At 41.3% G+C, this 15,336-nt stretch overlaps 1 protein-coding gene and 1 long non-coding RNA gene across 3 annotated transcripts; one reads left to right on the top strand and one right to left on the bottom strand.

The window, feature by feature from the left end:
• Window positions 1-270: 270 nt before the first annotated feature.
• Window positions 271-5,528, bottom strand: LOC143416031 (G2/M phase-specific E3 ubiquitin-protein ligase-like). 2 transcript variants are annotated; one of them, XM_076881384.1, is made up of 8 exons: window positions 5,127-5,528; window positions 3,720-3,932; window positions 2,648-3,141; window positions 2,156-2,466; window positions 1,869-2,044; window positions 1,334-1,506; window positions 938-1,152; window positions 271-646 (listed from the first exon to the last, which is right to left on the bottom strand). In XM_076881384.1, the coding sequence occupies exons 3-8, from the start codon at window positions 3,013-3,015 to the stop codon at window positions 387-389; spliced, it is 1,503 nt and encodes a 500-aa protein (XP_076737499.1). In that variant the 5' UTR covers window positions 3,016-3,141; window positions 3,720-3,932; window positions 5,127-5,528; the 3' UTR covers window positions 271-386. The 2 variants fall into 2 exon arrangements, with proteins under 2 accessions (XP_076737499.1, XP_076737498.1); XM_076881383.1 differs by lacking the exons at window positions 3,720-3,932; window positions 5,127-5,528 and adding an exon at window positions 3,341-3,413.
• Window positions 5,529-11,754: 6,226 nt separating this feature from the next.
• Window positions 11,755-14,532, top strand: LOC143415879 (uncharacterized). The gene is made up of 3 exons (XR_013096304.1): window positions 11,755-11,905; window positions 11,990-12,091; window positions 14,359-14,532. It is a non-coding gene; the product is annotated as an uncharacterized LOC143415879 (long non-coding RNA).
• The last annotated feature ends 804 nt before the right edge of the window (window positions 14,533-15,336 follow it).

Raw genomic sequence — 15,336 nt, forward strand, 5'->3', positions numbered from 1 at the left:
CAGCTCTTTTGTCAAACAGAAACTGACACAGGCAGAAGAATAAACAGACACAAAGACAACCAAATCAAAAACCGATGGACATACACATGAAATGAGTAAAGTGACACAAATTTTGTATATTCAAACTCAACAATCTAAATTAACTTCTGACGTGCTGTTAAACAATTGGTATCTACCTGTATGAATCCTGAAGAACAATCACTTCTTGTCAAATTGATGTCTTAAAACATATGTGATCGAAACTACATCTTAAAACATCAATTTGACTGAAGCAGGTAAATTTGGAAATATTAAAACCTTAACAAGTTAATACTCAATACTCACTTTGAATCAAAAGAGAGACCAATACAAAAGAGAAACACGCAAACTCCTCCAGCATAATGTGTTCATACCCTGCCAAAGCCGTAAGTGTTACCTAATGCAAAATCAAACTTCTCCTTGAACAGCTGGTATGAAACATGCAGTGGCAGCCTAATGCAGTTAACACACGTGTTGGCAAGAGGGAAAATTGGTGTAGAAGAGAAGTCATCGTCTCCTCTATGAATGAACTCAATCGAGGGTGTTGGGGAAAAGCCAATAGGTGGCACCGCAGTTGCTCCAGTTGCAAAGGCCAATATCTTCTGTAATTTGGAAGGTCCTTCTTCTTCTGCATAAAACAGAGAAGGAAAAAAGTGTTAAAAGGTTATTTCATTTGGCCAACATAAATTGTCAGTGAGTACAAATCTAAAGCAAGAATCTTAATGACTGTTATTGCAATGACTATAGAGCATGCTTTTCATCTTTCAATAGTCTCAAAGAACTATGTAAAAATGTTACTACAACCAAGAGGGTAATGTGGTGTTATTGTTATATGAGTATGTTATTTAAAATAAAGATTTCAGAAATGCTAACCTATAAATCGTTACATCTATTTATTGTGCACTAAAGTGACAATTACCTTCTGCATCTTGGAGATAGTCTCTCCAGAAGGTAACAACTGTCTCCTCAGCAGCTCTTCTGTTGCTTCCTTCTGGAGATAGATGAATGTTGAAAAGATCATCCACCTGGTCAGCAGTCAGCATATGTGGCTCATAGCAGAACAGCGGGCGAAAACTGTCTGGATGCCTCCTCATTTTCTCGAGAACCCCAAGAGTTTTCAGACCTTCACAAAATCTGGATAAACAGCACAAAGAAATTTTATTCAATAATTCTGCAATTTCATGCTTCTAAGTTAATTGTATATTATCAATTTGGCACAATCAGTTATACTAGGTTATTAACTGGCCATTTTGATTAATAGGTAAGATTTTTATCACATTTTAATTAATCTGAAAAACACAGAATACCAAAATACCTTTGAAATGGACCTTGAACCCTGTGGATGACCTGAAACATGACAATATCATGTACCAGCAGATCCCTGTCTCTTAGTGAACGCATAGGCCTCAGGCATCCTGCATTGGCCAAGTAATCAAGCAGAGGTTCTTTTGACTTTTCAAGGTCCTCAAGGGTTGTACTTTGAGATATCTAGCATCACAAAGAGCAGAGGAAGGGCTTGTTATGGAAGTTACTCAGTAGTCTTATAACCTATTAGAAGGAACCCAGCCACCAGTGGTCTACACAATCACAATATGCCCGCGCGTACATTGGAAGTCAAATGACTACACATATTTTTTTAATATGTTTACAATGTGCTTAAAAAAATGATAAAATATACTCTTTCGTCTACCCTTATCTACTGAATCTTAGTTTAATATAGCAGCAAAATATAAAAACTTGGCATTCAGCAATGGCCAGACTGATCCGGATAAACATTCCCTGCAAAAGAAAACTGGAACACAAACTATTTTCAATTCACTATAAGATTTATAAAATAAACATATAGAGACCTTTCGGACTTTTTCAAAGAGTTCCAGGTCAGCTATGTCTTCCAGGGCTGGATTTGCTGAATTTCCAACCAGAAGGGAAAATACTGTTGGTGACAGAAAGTTAGGTGGTGGACCACCATGTACCAAGCTCACTGCAATGGCTCTCCCAGAGATGTAGTACCAGTCCCCTCTGAGAGCTGCAAAGCAACAGAATAAAAGGAAAAGCAAAATTGTCAGTAATGTTGCCTGTAAAAATAAATATCAGTTAAACAGTTCCCACTATTAATCTTAGAAAAATAGGTAATTACCAGTACTGTCAAGAGCCAAGTTCTTGCAGTTTTCTTTCCCCTCAAACATGGCTGACCTGGCAATGGTGTCCATCAATAGTCTCAAGAATTCCCTCCTTGGCCCACCTAAATCAACCCCTTCCTCATTTTTCCCCATATCATCTGAGAATTTCACACAGATCATCAAGTTGGGATCATAAGATAGCCTTTGAAAACCACGCAAGGCTCCCTCCCACACAGCAGAGCGATTTATATTAAATTTGCACTGCTGTTTTGTGCTAATTTTGCTTGATAGTTCCAGCAGTATCTCTTGAACAGGGACTTTTTCTGCACTAAAAAAAGAAAATAAAACAGAAAATAAAATATATCAGCCATGTAGTCATGTTACAGAATTTGAGAATATGTGTCACACTGATCATAGAGAGTTAAAGCTTTAAAGGTTTATATTGATTTGACAATTCTGGAAAGCCCAAATTATGTCTCAAACTCAAATTCTGTATGTTTGTTACTCACATCTGATTCTCCAAGCTCGCAATTATAGCTTGATTTAAATCCTCATCATCTGAAGAATCGCCAGAAAGCGATGCCACGAGAGTTAAATATGAAGAATAATCTTCATCATTAACGCTCATGGCAGGGATGTCTTCACTTCTTGCATTGAAATCTCTGCTGTGACTGCTTGTGCTAGGTTTGTCATCACTTCTTGCCATGTAGCCTTCATCACAAATGCTGTTCCCATCACTTCCTTGCTTTGCTCGTTGCCTTTTACCAACACTCCTTCGAATACAGTTGGTCCCAGTATCATCTTCTTCATCACTGCTAGTGCCAGGGTTATCACCTTTAACATGACTTCTTAACCTTGTAGTGACTTGGCTGCTCATGTCTTGTTGGATTTTTGAACTATCAACTTCAAAACAATCATTGTCACTGTCCTTATCAGTTGCACAACTGCTTAATGCTGATTTGGAGCTGATGTGGGAAGGATCTTTGTCTTCATCTGATTCACTCTTCAACAGAAAAAGACCAAAAACATATATCAAAAGCAAGTAATTATAGCTTATCTTAAAAAGATTAAAATAAGAAATATCCATATTGATTGCTCCCAAACACTTGTTTTAAATAAATATATTCTATTTTGTTAGAAGCCCAATTGTTGACATGTTTTTTCCCAAATCATGATTACTTTTCATTCTTTTAGTAACTTACTAAAAGTGTCCTTGATGGCCTTACATAGAGGGCTTTGGTTTTAAAAACCTTTAGGATCAGCATCCCATTCAGCTCCTGAACAACTTGGAGCTTTGGAGACACCAGCTTATTGCCACAAGCCATTAGAAACTCGAGGCTACAAAAAATAAATAGGGACAACAGCAATTGCTAATTAGTTAAATATTTTAAGTATTAGTTAAATATTTTATTATATATTGTTCTGTTTGTGTGTATGCTTTTATGACTTAAATTCTACTGGTATAGTCATATGTTTTTATAATGATGAATAATATTTTAAACTTCTTTACTTTGGTATATTATCTTTAAGTACAAGTCATTACATGAATACACACAGTAACAATAAACAATAGTATTTTACCTGACATCCTCTGGAAGGCGTTCACCAAAGCTTTCCTTGAGGTGTTTCACGACAGTTTGGTTGTCCCAGGTCTTCTGGAATTCAAAAGCACTGAGGATGTGCCCATGTTTGTGTAACCATAATTTTGAACCTTGTTTGCACACTACTCCCCATGATGGAGTTGGAAGTAGTATAACATCTTTGTTGAAATGGTCATGCTGCTGGGCCATAGCTCTGAAATATAAATATTAGATACCATAAACAACAGCAAGTGATAACTAATAATACTGAGATGCAGACAGCAGAACACTATCCAAACCCCTACACAGAATGCTTTCATAGACAAAATTGTTGTAGTTAGGCAAACATAAGGGTTAATTTTATATACTTTTTTTTATACTTTTCCGAGAATACGTGCTTCTTTTGTGGTTCGGACTCCTTCTGACATTTCTTTGGAGGTGGAGGAAAACCAAAGTAATTGCTTAAAGGAGCTTCTTCGACATCTTTAAGAGTTCTAAACAAATGTCTGTCCTCCTCCAGAAAATCCTATGTACGCAAACACGCGTTGCAACTTCTTATCTTGTGCGTGTCTTTTGTTTTGACAGCGAATGCGCACCTGCGGACCACTTATGTGCAGCCCTGGTTATTTAGCTTGTCATATTGCAGCCACAGAAATTATTTTGTCCATGAAACCATAAAGCTGCACTTTCTTTTTGCCTTATAGTCTGATTTGTCATAACTTTTCCGTTTTGTGGTAAGTTTTTCTTTGGCTGTCACTTCTTCACCCTGACCTGTCTTATTTGGCTCAGCAGAACTAAAATATAAATCCTGCTGTTTTTACACACACACACACACACACACACACACACACACACACACACACACACACACACACACACACACACACACACACACACACACATAACGCTCAGCGATTCTCTGCGCAATCAACCTCTCACATGTTTAAGCTGCGGGAGATTTCACTTGTCATGTTTGCATAGTAAGCTAACGATTGATAAGACGATGTCAGAGGAATTGGTGCGCAAATTATCATCACTCACCAATCAGTGCTGTCGCTCTCTATACACAGTTGCATAACACATAATTGCAAAGTGAAAGCAAAAAACAAGCGCAAATTCAAACGCGATTTCAATATGTCACATATTGACAGTGGCTCACCGATGCCAATGACATAATTACCCAGCTACATTTCCGAAAGAATGCAAAAGCATAGACATATATTTTTCCTTCCTACGATAGCCCGACGGGCAGGGCAGAGATAGATTTTGGTAGCCTGGAAAAATCGCTAGCCCCGGGACGTCGGGCTAGCGATTTTGCGAGCCCTGCAGTATATTATTAAATATCAGACTATTACATATGGCCCCATTTCAGGCAAGTGAATACAAACTCATTAAACTTTGTAACTACCTTTTTCTTCTGGTGCCTGATGTCCAGCTGCCGAAGCATTGCCGAGTTTGATAACGTGGTGCAGGTGCACATTCTCTCCTGACTGTAGATGTCGCTGGCATGGGCAAGCTGCTACGTTGACGTGAGGGAAAGAGGGATGTTAAGTGACTATCCAGTCCGTCCACACTGGTACTTGCAACAGGTTGCTGCCCCACGACTGTGGCATTTGACAAAGTTCTGATGGTCTCTGCTGAGGATAATATACTGTTGAGTAATGCGGCTGCTTCACTTAGGCTACTAGCAGGTTGCTGAGTAGACATCTGTGTAGTGGTTTGAAGTGTACCACTTTTTCCTTCACTTTCCTGGTCTGGACACAACTTCCTGTTCATCTAAAACTCCTTCCTGTTCAACTGAAATGCCTTCCTGTTTAACTGAAACGCCCTTCTATTTAACTGAAATGCCTTCTTGTTCAACTGAAACGCCTTCCTGTTTAACTGAAATGCCTTCCTGTTCAACTGAAACGCCTTCCTGTTTAACTGAAATGCCTTGGATTTTCAGTAGTGTGTGTGAGAGCGTTTCAGTAGTGTGTGTGAGAGCATTTCAGTAGTGTGTGTGAGAGCATTTCAGTAGTGTGTGTGAGAGCGTTTCAGTAGTGTGTGTGAGAGCATTTCAGTAGTGTGTGTGAGAGCGTTTCAGTAGTGTGTGTGAGAGCGTTTCAGTAGTGTGTGTGAGAGCGTTTCAGTTGTGTGTGTGAGAGGTAAAATTTCAGTAGTGTGTGTGAGAGCGTTTCAGTAGTGTGTGTGAGAGGTAAAATTTCAGTAGTGTGTGTGACAGCGTTTCAGTAGTGTGTGTGAGAGCGTTTCAGTTGTGTATGTGAGAGGTAAAATTTCAGTAGTGTGTGTGAGAGCGTTTCAGTAGTGTGTGTGAGAGCGTTTCAGTAGTGTGTGTGAGAGCGTTTCAGTAGTGTGTGTGAGAGGTAAAATTTCAGTAGTGTGTGTGAGAGCGTTTCAGTAGTGTGTGTGAGAGCGTTTCAGTAGTGTGTGTGAGAGGTAAAATTTCAGTAGTGTGTGTGAGAGCGTTTCAGTAGTGTGTGTGAGAGCATTTCAGTAGTGTGTGTGAGAGCGTTTCAGTTGTGTGTGTGAGAGCGTTTCAGTTGTGTGTGTGAGAGCGTTTCAGTAGTGTGTGTGAGAGCGTTTCAGTAGTGTGTGTGAGAGGTAAAATTTCAGTAGTGTGTGTGAGAGCGTTTCAGTAGTGTGTGTGAGAGGTAAAATTTCAGTAGTGTGTGTGAGAGCGTTTCAGTTGTGTGTGTGAGAGCGTTTCAGTTGTGTGTGTGAGAGCGTTTCAGTAGTGTGTGTGAGAGCGTTTCAGTAGTGTGTGTGAGAGGTAAAATTTCAGTAGTGTGTGTGAGAGCGTTTCAGTAGTGTGTGTGAGAGCATTTCAGTAGTGTGTGTGAGAGCGTTTCAGTAGTGTGTGTGAGAGCGTTTCAGTAGTGTGTGTGAGAGGTAAAATTTCAGTAGTGTGTGTGAGAGCGTTTCAGTAGTGTGTGTGAGAGCGTTTCAGTAGTGTGTGTGAGAGCGTTTCAGTAGTGTGTGTGAGAGCATTTCAGTAGTGTGTGTGAGAGCATTTCAGTAATAATGTCCCTTACGGCACCTCATAAAGCCCCGCCCCCTCTGAGCCTCCGCTGTGTCCTCAGCACATCCAGGAGCAGCAGGTCAGAGGGGGCGGGGCCATGTCAGGACTTATTTTAAGTAAAATTTAAAGTGGAGCGACGGCAGGAGTCACACAGCAGTAACCAGCTCTGTCTGCCAGGGTCAAAGGTCAAACAAGTCCTGCAGCTGACCTACACATAGACTTACACTGATCCACAGAGAGTGATGAATCCACACATCACTCGGCTGGAGGAAGCTGGGTTTTCTTAGATTATAATATTATTTTATGCCATGTTATACCCCTAATTAAAGATTGTGAATTATTATGTAGTTTTAGTTTGCATTATTCTCCTGAATTAGAAGAAGCTGATAACTATTGCATTAGTTAAACTGATTTGCATTACATTAAACTGCTGACTTGTTGTGAATGAATGATATTGTTTTATGATGCATTATACTGCTGAGTTATAAGAAATACTGTTTGCAGAAAGTCATCGCCTTATTTGTCTGATTAGAAGAGAACATGCTGGAGTTTTCTGCCCCATCTCAGCAGGAGCAAATAAACAGGGAGCCAAGGTCGTAGCTTAGGCGCCGTGTGAGAGAAAGCATGTGAATGTTTAGGCTTTTATGATAAGGTGGAGGCACCAGAGGCTATAAGAGTTTGAGCAATACTCCACCATTTTGAGATCAGAGGCTGTCTGCATCAGTGTCCATCTCCCACGTGTGTGATCATTAAAATCATCGTTTGACTCAACCCGACCGGACCAGTGTTGTTATTGTGGTTTTTCTCTTGTCTCCATCCCCAATATTTTGAACTCGTAACATTTTCCACACCGTCCAATCAGAAACTAGTGTTGACGCTGAGACCCGTCTCTGTAACAGGAAGTCCATGAACAGGCAGACCCTCTGCAGCAGGCTGACCTGTGACCTCTGAGACAGAGGGAGGAGTTTGTGTCAGCAGGGGGCGCTGCAGCATCACCTGAGAGCTTTAAGAACAACAGCAATAAACAGGAAGTGAAAGTCACACTTCTGTTGGTGTGCGTTATCAGCAGACCCCACCCTCTGCAGGAAGCTGAGATAAGAAGCAGCCAATCACAGAGCAGAGAGCATGTGACTTCCTGTTCCTGCTGTTACTGTGACAACAGCTCCTGGGACAGAGAGCAGCTTTCTAAAGAGGAAAGATGTTGCTGTCACCCCCGGGTGTCATGTGACCCGCCTGATGTACCGATTTAAGACTGTAAGAACAATAATAACAACATGTTTTAGTCAGGTGATCCATGCAGAGCAGATCCATGTGACCAAACACAGCTGGATCACATGTTTCCTCTCCTGGAAACAGAAAGCCTTCATGTATAAAGGCTCATGTACCCACTGAGCCCTGCTCTCAGATCTGTGAGGCTTTAACAAACAACAGTTTAAAGTCATGTTTAGCATCTTCTGTCAGTGTGGAAGGTCACACACTTTCCTGAGTGTTGAACCCTGAACTACTAGCTGTTCATGTCAGCCTGGACATAAATACAGACCTGCCTGCTGTCATAGACCCCAGCACTCACATGTTACTTATAAGTGACTCATATGTATGCATGTATATATTGTGTATATTGTGCTATTTCTTACTTAGTGTGTTGTGTCTTTGTTCCTGTTTGTGCTGCAGCACTGTAACCTAAATAATTTCCCCTGGGGATCAAAAAAGTATTCTGATTGTGATTAAATGAAAGCAGTCAGAGCAGAGGACGGTGATGTAAGGAATGGGATTTTAATCAGCCAGTCTCCTTTAACTCTCAGCATCACAAAGTAATGTGGTAACATCTGGACTGATGTGTTTACTGTCAGCTAGTTTAAATGCTGTAGGCTGCAGCCGCTGCTCTAACACTATAACTGTAACAGGGCTCAGTGCTGCTTCTAACAGTCTGAGCTGCTTCAGGCTTTATTTGTGAGGAGCACAGCAGCTTACAAACACGTGGCTGGGCCTGGACCCAAAGGAGTGTTTGTTAAAGCCTGCAGTGAATCCAGCAGCAGAATGATGGAAATGCAACACAGCAATGATGAAGAGGAGCAGCATTAAAGCCAAAGTCCAGTTCATACAGTTAGGTCCATAAATCAAATAAGGGAAAATAAAATGTTGTTGGATGCACCTGTCTGCACCCTTAATGCTCTCTGGTCACTATGGTAACGCGTAAACATTTCTTTCAAAATAAGACACACGACTACAACACGGGAAAGACCCAGGGAAACGAAGTTAACGATAAAAACCCTGAAAACCATTGTTGGATTTATATTTTATCATTGTCATTGTTATTGGGGAATATCTAACCATATATGCTTAGAGGTGTAGAACCAATTGTGTAATGATAGTAGTCTTTAAAGACTTTGTGTGACTCCAGAGTGTTCTGGCATTCACACCCACGTCCTGGGATCATGGGAGAGGTGCTACCTTCTTATTGTTTTGTGGTAGGATGTCTGTTTTAGTCTAAGTGCCTTTTGTTTAGATGAACTGCTGGACTTCCAGACCAGCAGGTTTAGGGAAGTCGTTTATGGGGTCACACTCTGACTCCACACACACACACACACACACACACACACACACACACACACACACACACACACACACACACACACACACACACACCTACATAACATACAGACTGGTACCTTTGTTCACGTGTATGTTAATGAACCTATGTATGTTCATGTAACCTCAATAAAAGAACAGTGTTACGAGGGAACGGACGAGAGCAACTGTGGTCAAGCGAAGGAACGGCATTGGTCCAGGTCTCTCCCGTGCACGAGAAACATAAAGAACTACTCGTGTCTTGGGTGAACCCATTGTGAGATCTAGCCCCACGCTATCATGTGATTTCCTGTGATCAAATGTCCCAGGATGTGAGTGGGCGTCAAGACGTCCATGTCCCTCTTCAAGCAACTTAAAGAAGTCCAGACGCTTTTCTTTCCAAGCTCCTTCAACAACATCATTCATAGAACAACTTCCAGCTTCTTTTGCTCGGCTACAGTTTGGATGGATTTGCATTTAAAGATGCAACAAGACTAAAATGGTTAGGGTCAGGAGGTCAAAGGTCAGAGCTCCTGTGGGTCTGAGGGCGGCCTCACGCTGGAGAAGGATGAAGGAGTCTGACCTGAGCCAGTGTTTGACATGAACACATCAGCACTGCTGTCAGTGAGCCTAACGACAGCCGTTAGCATCATTTCAGTGTTTCAGTCATAAAAACACTTCCTGTCTCTGTGGTGGTTACAGTGACATCATGCAGTTTGTGCTTTGACCTCCAGAGGGCGACAAATCAGCACAGACAGAGAGCTCCATTCAAACTTTGCTGCCATCAGGAATAATTCTTCAAATATAATCATCAGTGTTTGAGCAGTTATGATATCAGGGACAATCTAGACATGTGTGACAATACTGAACATGTCACATGACACACCTCAAACATCATGTGATCCACTCTCAGTCTGCACTTTCATTCATGACTTCAACAGGTTGAAATGAGCTTTGAAGAAACATTCAGTGAAATAAATCTTTCATGGATTCATGTGAGCAGCAGATGAACTTTGTACCAACAACATCTTCAATAACAGAGTCTGAATGAAGCTCAGGTGTTGATGCTGCTCACTGATTGGACGCTTGCTTTCAGCTCTGCTCTCAGTCTTTACTGCACAGGTGAAGGTAGAAAGTGTGACTGGATCTATAGACTGGAAACAGAGAAACATGCTGAACATTTGAAGCTTTGCAGCAGAAATGTTCATGTTACAAATACAGCAGAGCTGATCTGGGATCAGTGTGTTCACACCTGCAGCTACAACAAGGTTTCATGTCTCCACACGTCAGCATGTGAACTTTACTCTGACTCAGTCTGAGCAGTCAGACGGCATATTTTTAAAGTTAACACATCAGCACACACAGAGCTGAGCCCCTCCCACCTGTGCTGAGTTTCAGGTGGAGCCCCGCCTCCTTCCAGGAAGCAGCTCACCTGTGTGTCCGTGTTTAGTGTCCAGGTGTGGAGTGGAGCTTGTTGTTGGTGTGTGAAGAAACTGTAAGTTTGCTTTGTTTCCTCCTTTAACAGTTTGTCTTTAGGAACTTTACTGTTTGTTCAGCTCGTGTTTGATTTCTTCACACAACAAACTGTGTGTGTTTGTATTTCCGGTCTCTCCATTAAAGTCAGTGTGTAATGTTTCCTGGCTAACATCAGCTGTGTGCAGCTTAGTTCAGCACAAATCTGCCGCTCCATAGTTCACGGTAACGGACTCACAGCTGGACCAACGAGGCCGAGTGTGTCCGCCACTCTGAGCTACGTTCGTGTTTGTGTACTTGTAGTTTGTACTTTGAGTTCACTCAGAGCCCACAGAGGACGCAGCGTACGTGATGACGTCACAGCCCTTTACCTCCTTTACTCTCACTGTGATTAATAATTACACACGAGACACCTGCAGAGCTCTGACGCTAAGCTAGCACACAGCATGCTAACGCTAAGCTAACACTAAGCTAACACTAAGCTAACACTAAGCTAACACTAAGAGTTCTTACAGACACGAGTTAAAAAGTTGCTTTTAGTGTGTGATCAGAGTCCAGGACTGAGAGCAGCAGCAGAGCTGATGGATGATGAATTACTGGATGGAAGAAGCTTCTCATTAGCAGTGAATCAGTGTGTGTGCAGTTCTCTGCAAACTCAGCAGCAAGAATTAGTGTGAAGCTTTAACTCTGCTGATCCTCTTTGAATCCTGGATCAGCTGAAATGTTTAAAATGTTGTTCACACGTGTTGGACTGACTGAAGCTTCCAGTCACAGTGAATCAGTGTGTGTCAGTGAATGCATCGTGTGTGCTTCAGGCTCCATCTAGTGGACTGATAGCAGAGCAGCTGATGGCAGCTTCCTCTGCCTCACACTGCTGTCTGACTGCATCCAGCTGACACTGAGATGAAGCAGGAAAGAAGCAGCTGATATTTGGACAGCACACATGATGAAAGGAGGATTTCAGCTGATGTGCACATGAATGATTTGTGTTTCCTCTGCAGGTAGAAAGTGTGTGTGAGCTGATGTGAATTGAGCAGCATGGATCAGTGTGAGGACAGAGAGGAGGGAGCCCCTCCCTCTAAAAGCACTCTGTGTGGGGAACATGAGAGCCAGACCAAAGCTCAGAGGTGAGATGACCATCTCTAACTGTCCATGACTCTTCTCCATGTCACAGCTCAGCACTCACATCACTGCTCCATCATTATTCACAGGGACCAGCCTGGACCTCCACCCAGCTCTGTGTCCTTACAGAGTGACGGGTCTAAAGATCTTCCCATTGAATTTAAATCCCAGCCTGTGTCTGCTGCAGAGAGGTGAGCTGTTAGCAACAGGAACTCTTTGATTAAACTGCTTGATGTTGTTGGATATAAACTACAAACACGTCGTTCCCTCAGTCCCATTTAAACTGTCTTTTAAAACAAGCCTTTGGTTTCTAAACAACTGAAAACCCACTTCAGCAAACAGGAAGTGATCAGAGCGTCCGTCCACTTCCTGTCAGGCCCTGCAAACATTTCATATTGAAGAAAAGTAGCTGATATCTCACATTTTTACTCCACCACATTCAACCATTTTGACATTTTACAGCATGAAACTCTTGTCACATGACTCCTGTTATGTTATAGAGTCATGTGACCACCAGGGAGGGATTTGTATGGATGAAACACATTCAAATCAATCTGATTCATCAATGGAAACATTTTTGGTGTAAATGCAGCAACACTGAAAACGCTGAAGATAAAAACACAACAGATGAAATATGAACAAATCGAGGCTTTGAATACACGTGTGTGTGTTTGAGACACAGAGATAAATGGATTGTGTGTCTGTCCTATTGCTGCGTGAGGGTTTTATTGTAGATTTTGTGCGTGTACACTTTTGACCACGAAGGTGTTGAAAGGGCGTAAAACAGTTGGAGGCACCAGAGTGAACACTAGTGCTGTCAGTAGATTAAAAATGACTAATTAATGACACAATCTTCTGTCATTAATCCTGATTAATCACAATTACTTGATCAATAGCTGCAGTTACATTTTTCCAACTTTATATTTAAGCCTGTAACAGACGTTTACACCATATAATGAAGTCAATGCAGAATAAACACAAAGAATGTTAAACGCTTCAATTCAAAGAGACTTTGAATAGTTTTCAGTCTTTAACTCAGCTTCTCTGCTGTAAATACAACTTTGTAACAAACATATATACTAAAAGCTAAGTGTGCACTAATATATAATAATATATAATCTATGTTACTGCTGTTAATGAAAATGTTTAATCAGACTCATCACAGGGTTACTGTGGATTAATTTGGATTAATCACCATTAAACATCATTTTTAATGTAAACGAATCAAAGTTCATTTCATGAGCAAACAGACTCGAGAGAAAAGGGCAAATTTACACACTTAACATGTTTATTGAACATGTAAACATTGATTAACCTCCTGAATGAGCCGACCCCCCCAGGGACAGTCCTGCATGCTAATGATGGGCTCTGCTCTGTACCTGCAGGATTCTGTCAGCCACAAACTCCTCAGCTGATCCTGAATCTGAGCCCATCTGTCAAACAATCATTTTCTTCACAGGTCTGTGGAGGTGGCACTGATCCTGCAGCAGTCTAACACTCTCTGTCACTCTTCTTCAAGTCTTTGACACGAGGAACCAAAACTATGTTATTAACAACACTAACAGGTCTGCAGTTTGTCCACTTGGCAGTTGTGTCATCAGTGTTTTGCATTGTTGTGATATTTTAAGCTGGAAGTGCTTCGGTGAAAAGAAAATTCCTTCTGTCACGATGTGCAGAATCCTTCATGTTGGTCGGCTGGTCCGTCTTGTTATTTTTTTAATGCTCAAACTTTCCATCGAGAGGTCAGTGTGTGTTTGTCATCTTCCATATTGAGCTGATTGGTTCAGCTGCCGTCACTAACAGATGTGCTGCACATCTGCACGTGTGCAAAGGTAACTCTACTCGGACAAACTGCCCGAAGTGCGTTGATAGAAACATTTCAGGGATTTTGAGTCGTTCTGCTCTCCAGATGTGTCGTGTTAAAGGTTTTTATCATGTTAATCATGATAACAGATGAACCCCTAACCCTACATGTTAATTTTGACAGCACTGGTAAATCCTTTTTAATGTTCTTCTGTCAGATCATTGATTAGACTCGACTCCAAATACGAGACTCAGAAAACTCAAATGAAAACTCAAATCAAAGCAATGAGAAAAGGACTTCTTGTGTTAGAATGAAAACATGTGGAAGTGGTCAGGTTTCAAACACTCGTTGAATCTACTGCACAGTTACATTCAGGGACCTTTGGCCTCCTGAGAGCATTAGTTGATGGTTCATCACAGTTTTACCTTCCAGTGACTGAATTTATCAGTTTGATGAAGTCTCAAAGTTTCCTCTGAGCTTCTGCAGCATCATCACTTCCATCACTGATGAAAGAAAGTTCATAGAAAACAGAAAATATATCTTCAGAATCTGAGAGTCTAAAACTTGACAGACTTGATTCAGATGAAGTTATTTGAGCAGAAACTCCTGGATCTTTATCCTGTGTTGATCTAATCCTTCATGGTTCCTCCACAGAGTGGACCAGCAGAGCTCAGAGGTTCCCAGTGGTCAGTCTGCCCAGCAGCATCAAACACAGCTGGACTCCATATTTATGGTCTGTACATGTACAACAACTACTTTATTATTAATAATAATGCATTTATTTATAGGTCCCTTTCAGAACACCAAGGACTCTGTGGACTAAATGACCAAAAGAAACAAACTTTGAAATCAGATGGTGCAAATGTGATCACAGGGAAACGTTTTAAACATCGAGGCTTTAAACAGAAAGCAAAGTGAAACAGTTTGTAGTCGAGATCAGTGGGAATGAAGCTGAATAACTGTTTCTTCAATATCTTTGAGCTCTTAAAAAAAGAAAAACTAGCTGAAAGTCTGGCTGCTCTTATGAAAAGTACAGAGAAATTATGGGTCGCTCAACACTTGTGCACAATATAAGAGTTTAAATAAATCTAAAGAATAACTCAAAGTCCTACAATCATACTGATAAAGTCATCTACAGCTAACTATCCAAGTGGATTTGTTTAAGACAGCTCCATCTGCTGGTGGCCCTCTGCAGGTGCATGAAAGGGGCGTGTTTATAGTGAAAGTAGTAGAGAAAGTAAACCCCACGGGAAGGAGGAGGACTCTCAGCAGCTTCCAGCTCATATTCAGACATTTGACTTCTCACTGAAAGCAGCAAGTTTGAGTGTCTGTACCTTAGTTAGAAGAGATAACATGTCAGTAGTAATTAGAGTTGATTGAGCAATGCTGTCCTTGTAATGTAGTTTATGATTTTTATGGACAAGTCCAGTTTTTCTGTAGAGCCTCTCAAGTTGGTGACAGCAGCAGTGGAAGTTCACGTGTAAACCAGAGCAGCAAATCAGGTCCAAATGTGTTGTTCACAGTGAGTGGGATCATCATTGGCTGCTATGTTAACCTCCTGCAGCAGGATGTCTTTGGTCAGAGAATGGATAGATCACTAAGTCATTGTTGAGTTTAGGGAGACAGTAGACA

This window comes from Maylandia zebra, unplaced genomic scaffold (genome assembly GCF_041146795.1).
Source record: "Maylandia zebra isolate NMK-2024a unplaced genomic scaffold, Mzebra_GT3a scaffold11, whole genome shotgun sequence".
Lineage (NCBI taxonomy): Eukaryota > Metazoa > Chordata > Actinopteri > Cichliformes > Cichlidae > Maylandia > Maylandia zebra.

Coding starts and splice junctions, on each gene's coding strand:
- LOC143416031 (XM_076881383.1), bottom strand. CDS start 3,403: ATGCTGATCCTAAAGGTTTTTAAAACCAAAGCCCTCTATGTAAGGCCA. Junction 3,142..3,340: donor GGCCATCAAGGACACTTTTA/GTAAGTTACTAA, acceptor TTTCTGTTGAAG/AGTGAATCAGATGAAGACAA. Junction 2,045..2,155: donor CTTGGCTCTTGACAGTACTG/GTAATTACCTAT, acceptor GTTGCTTTGCAG/CTCTCAGAGGGGACTGGTAC.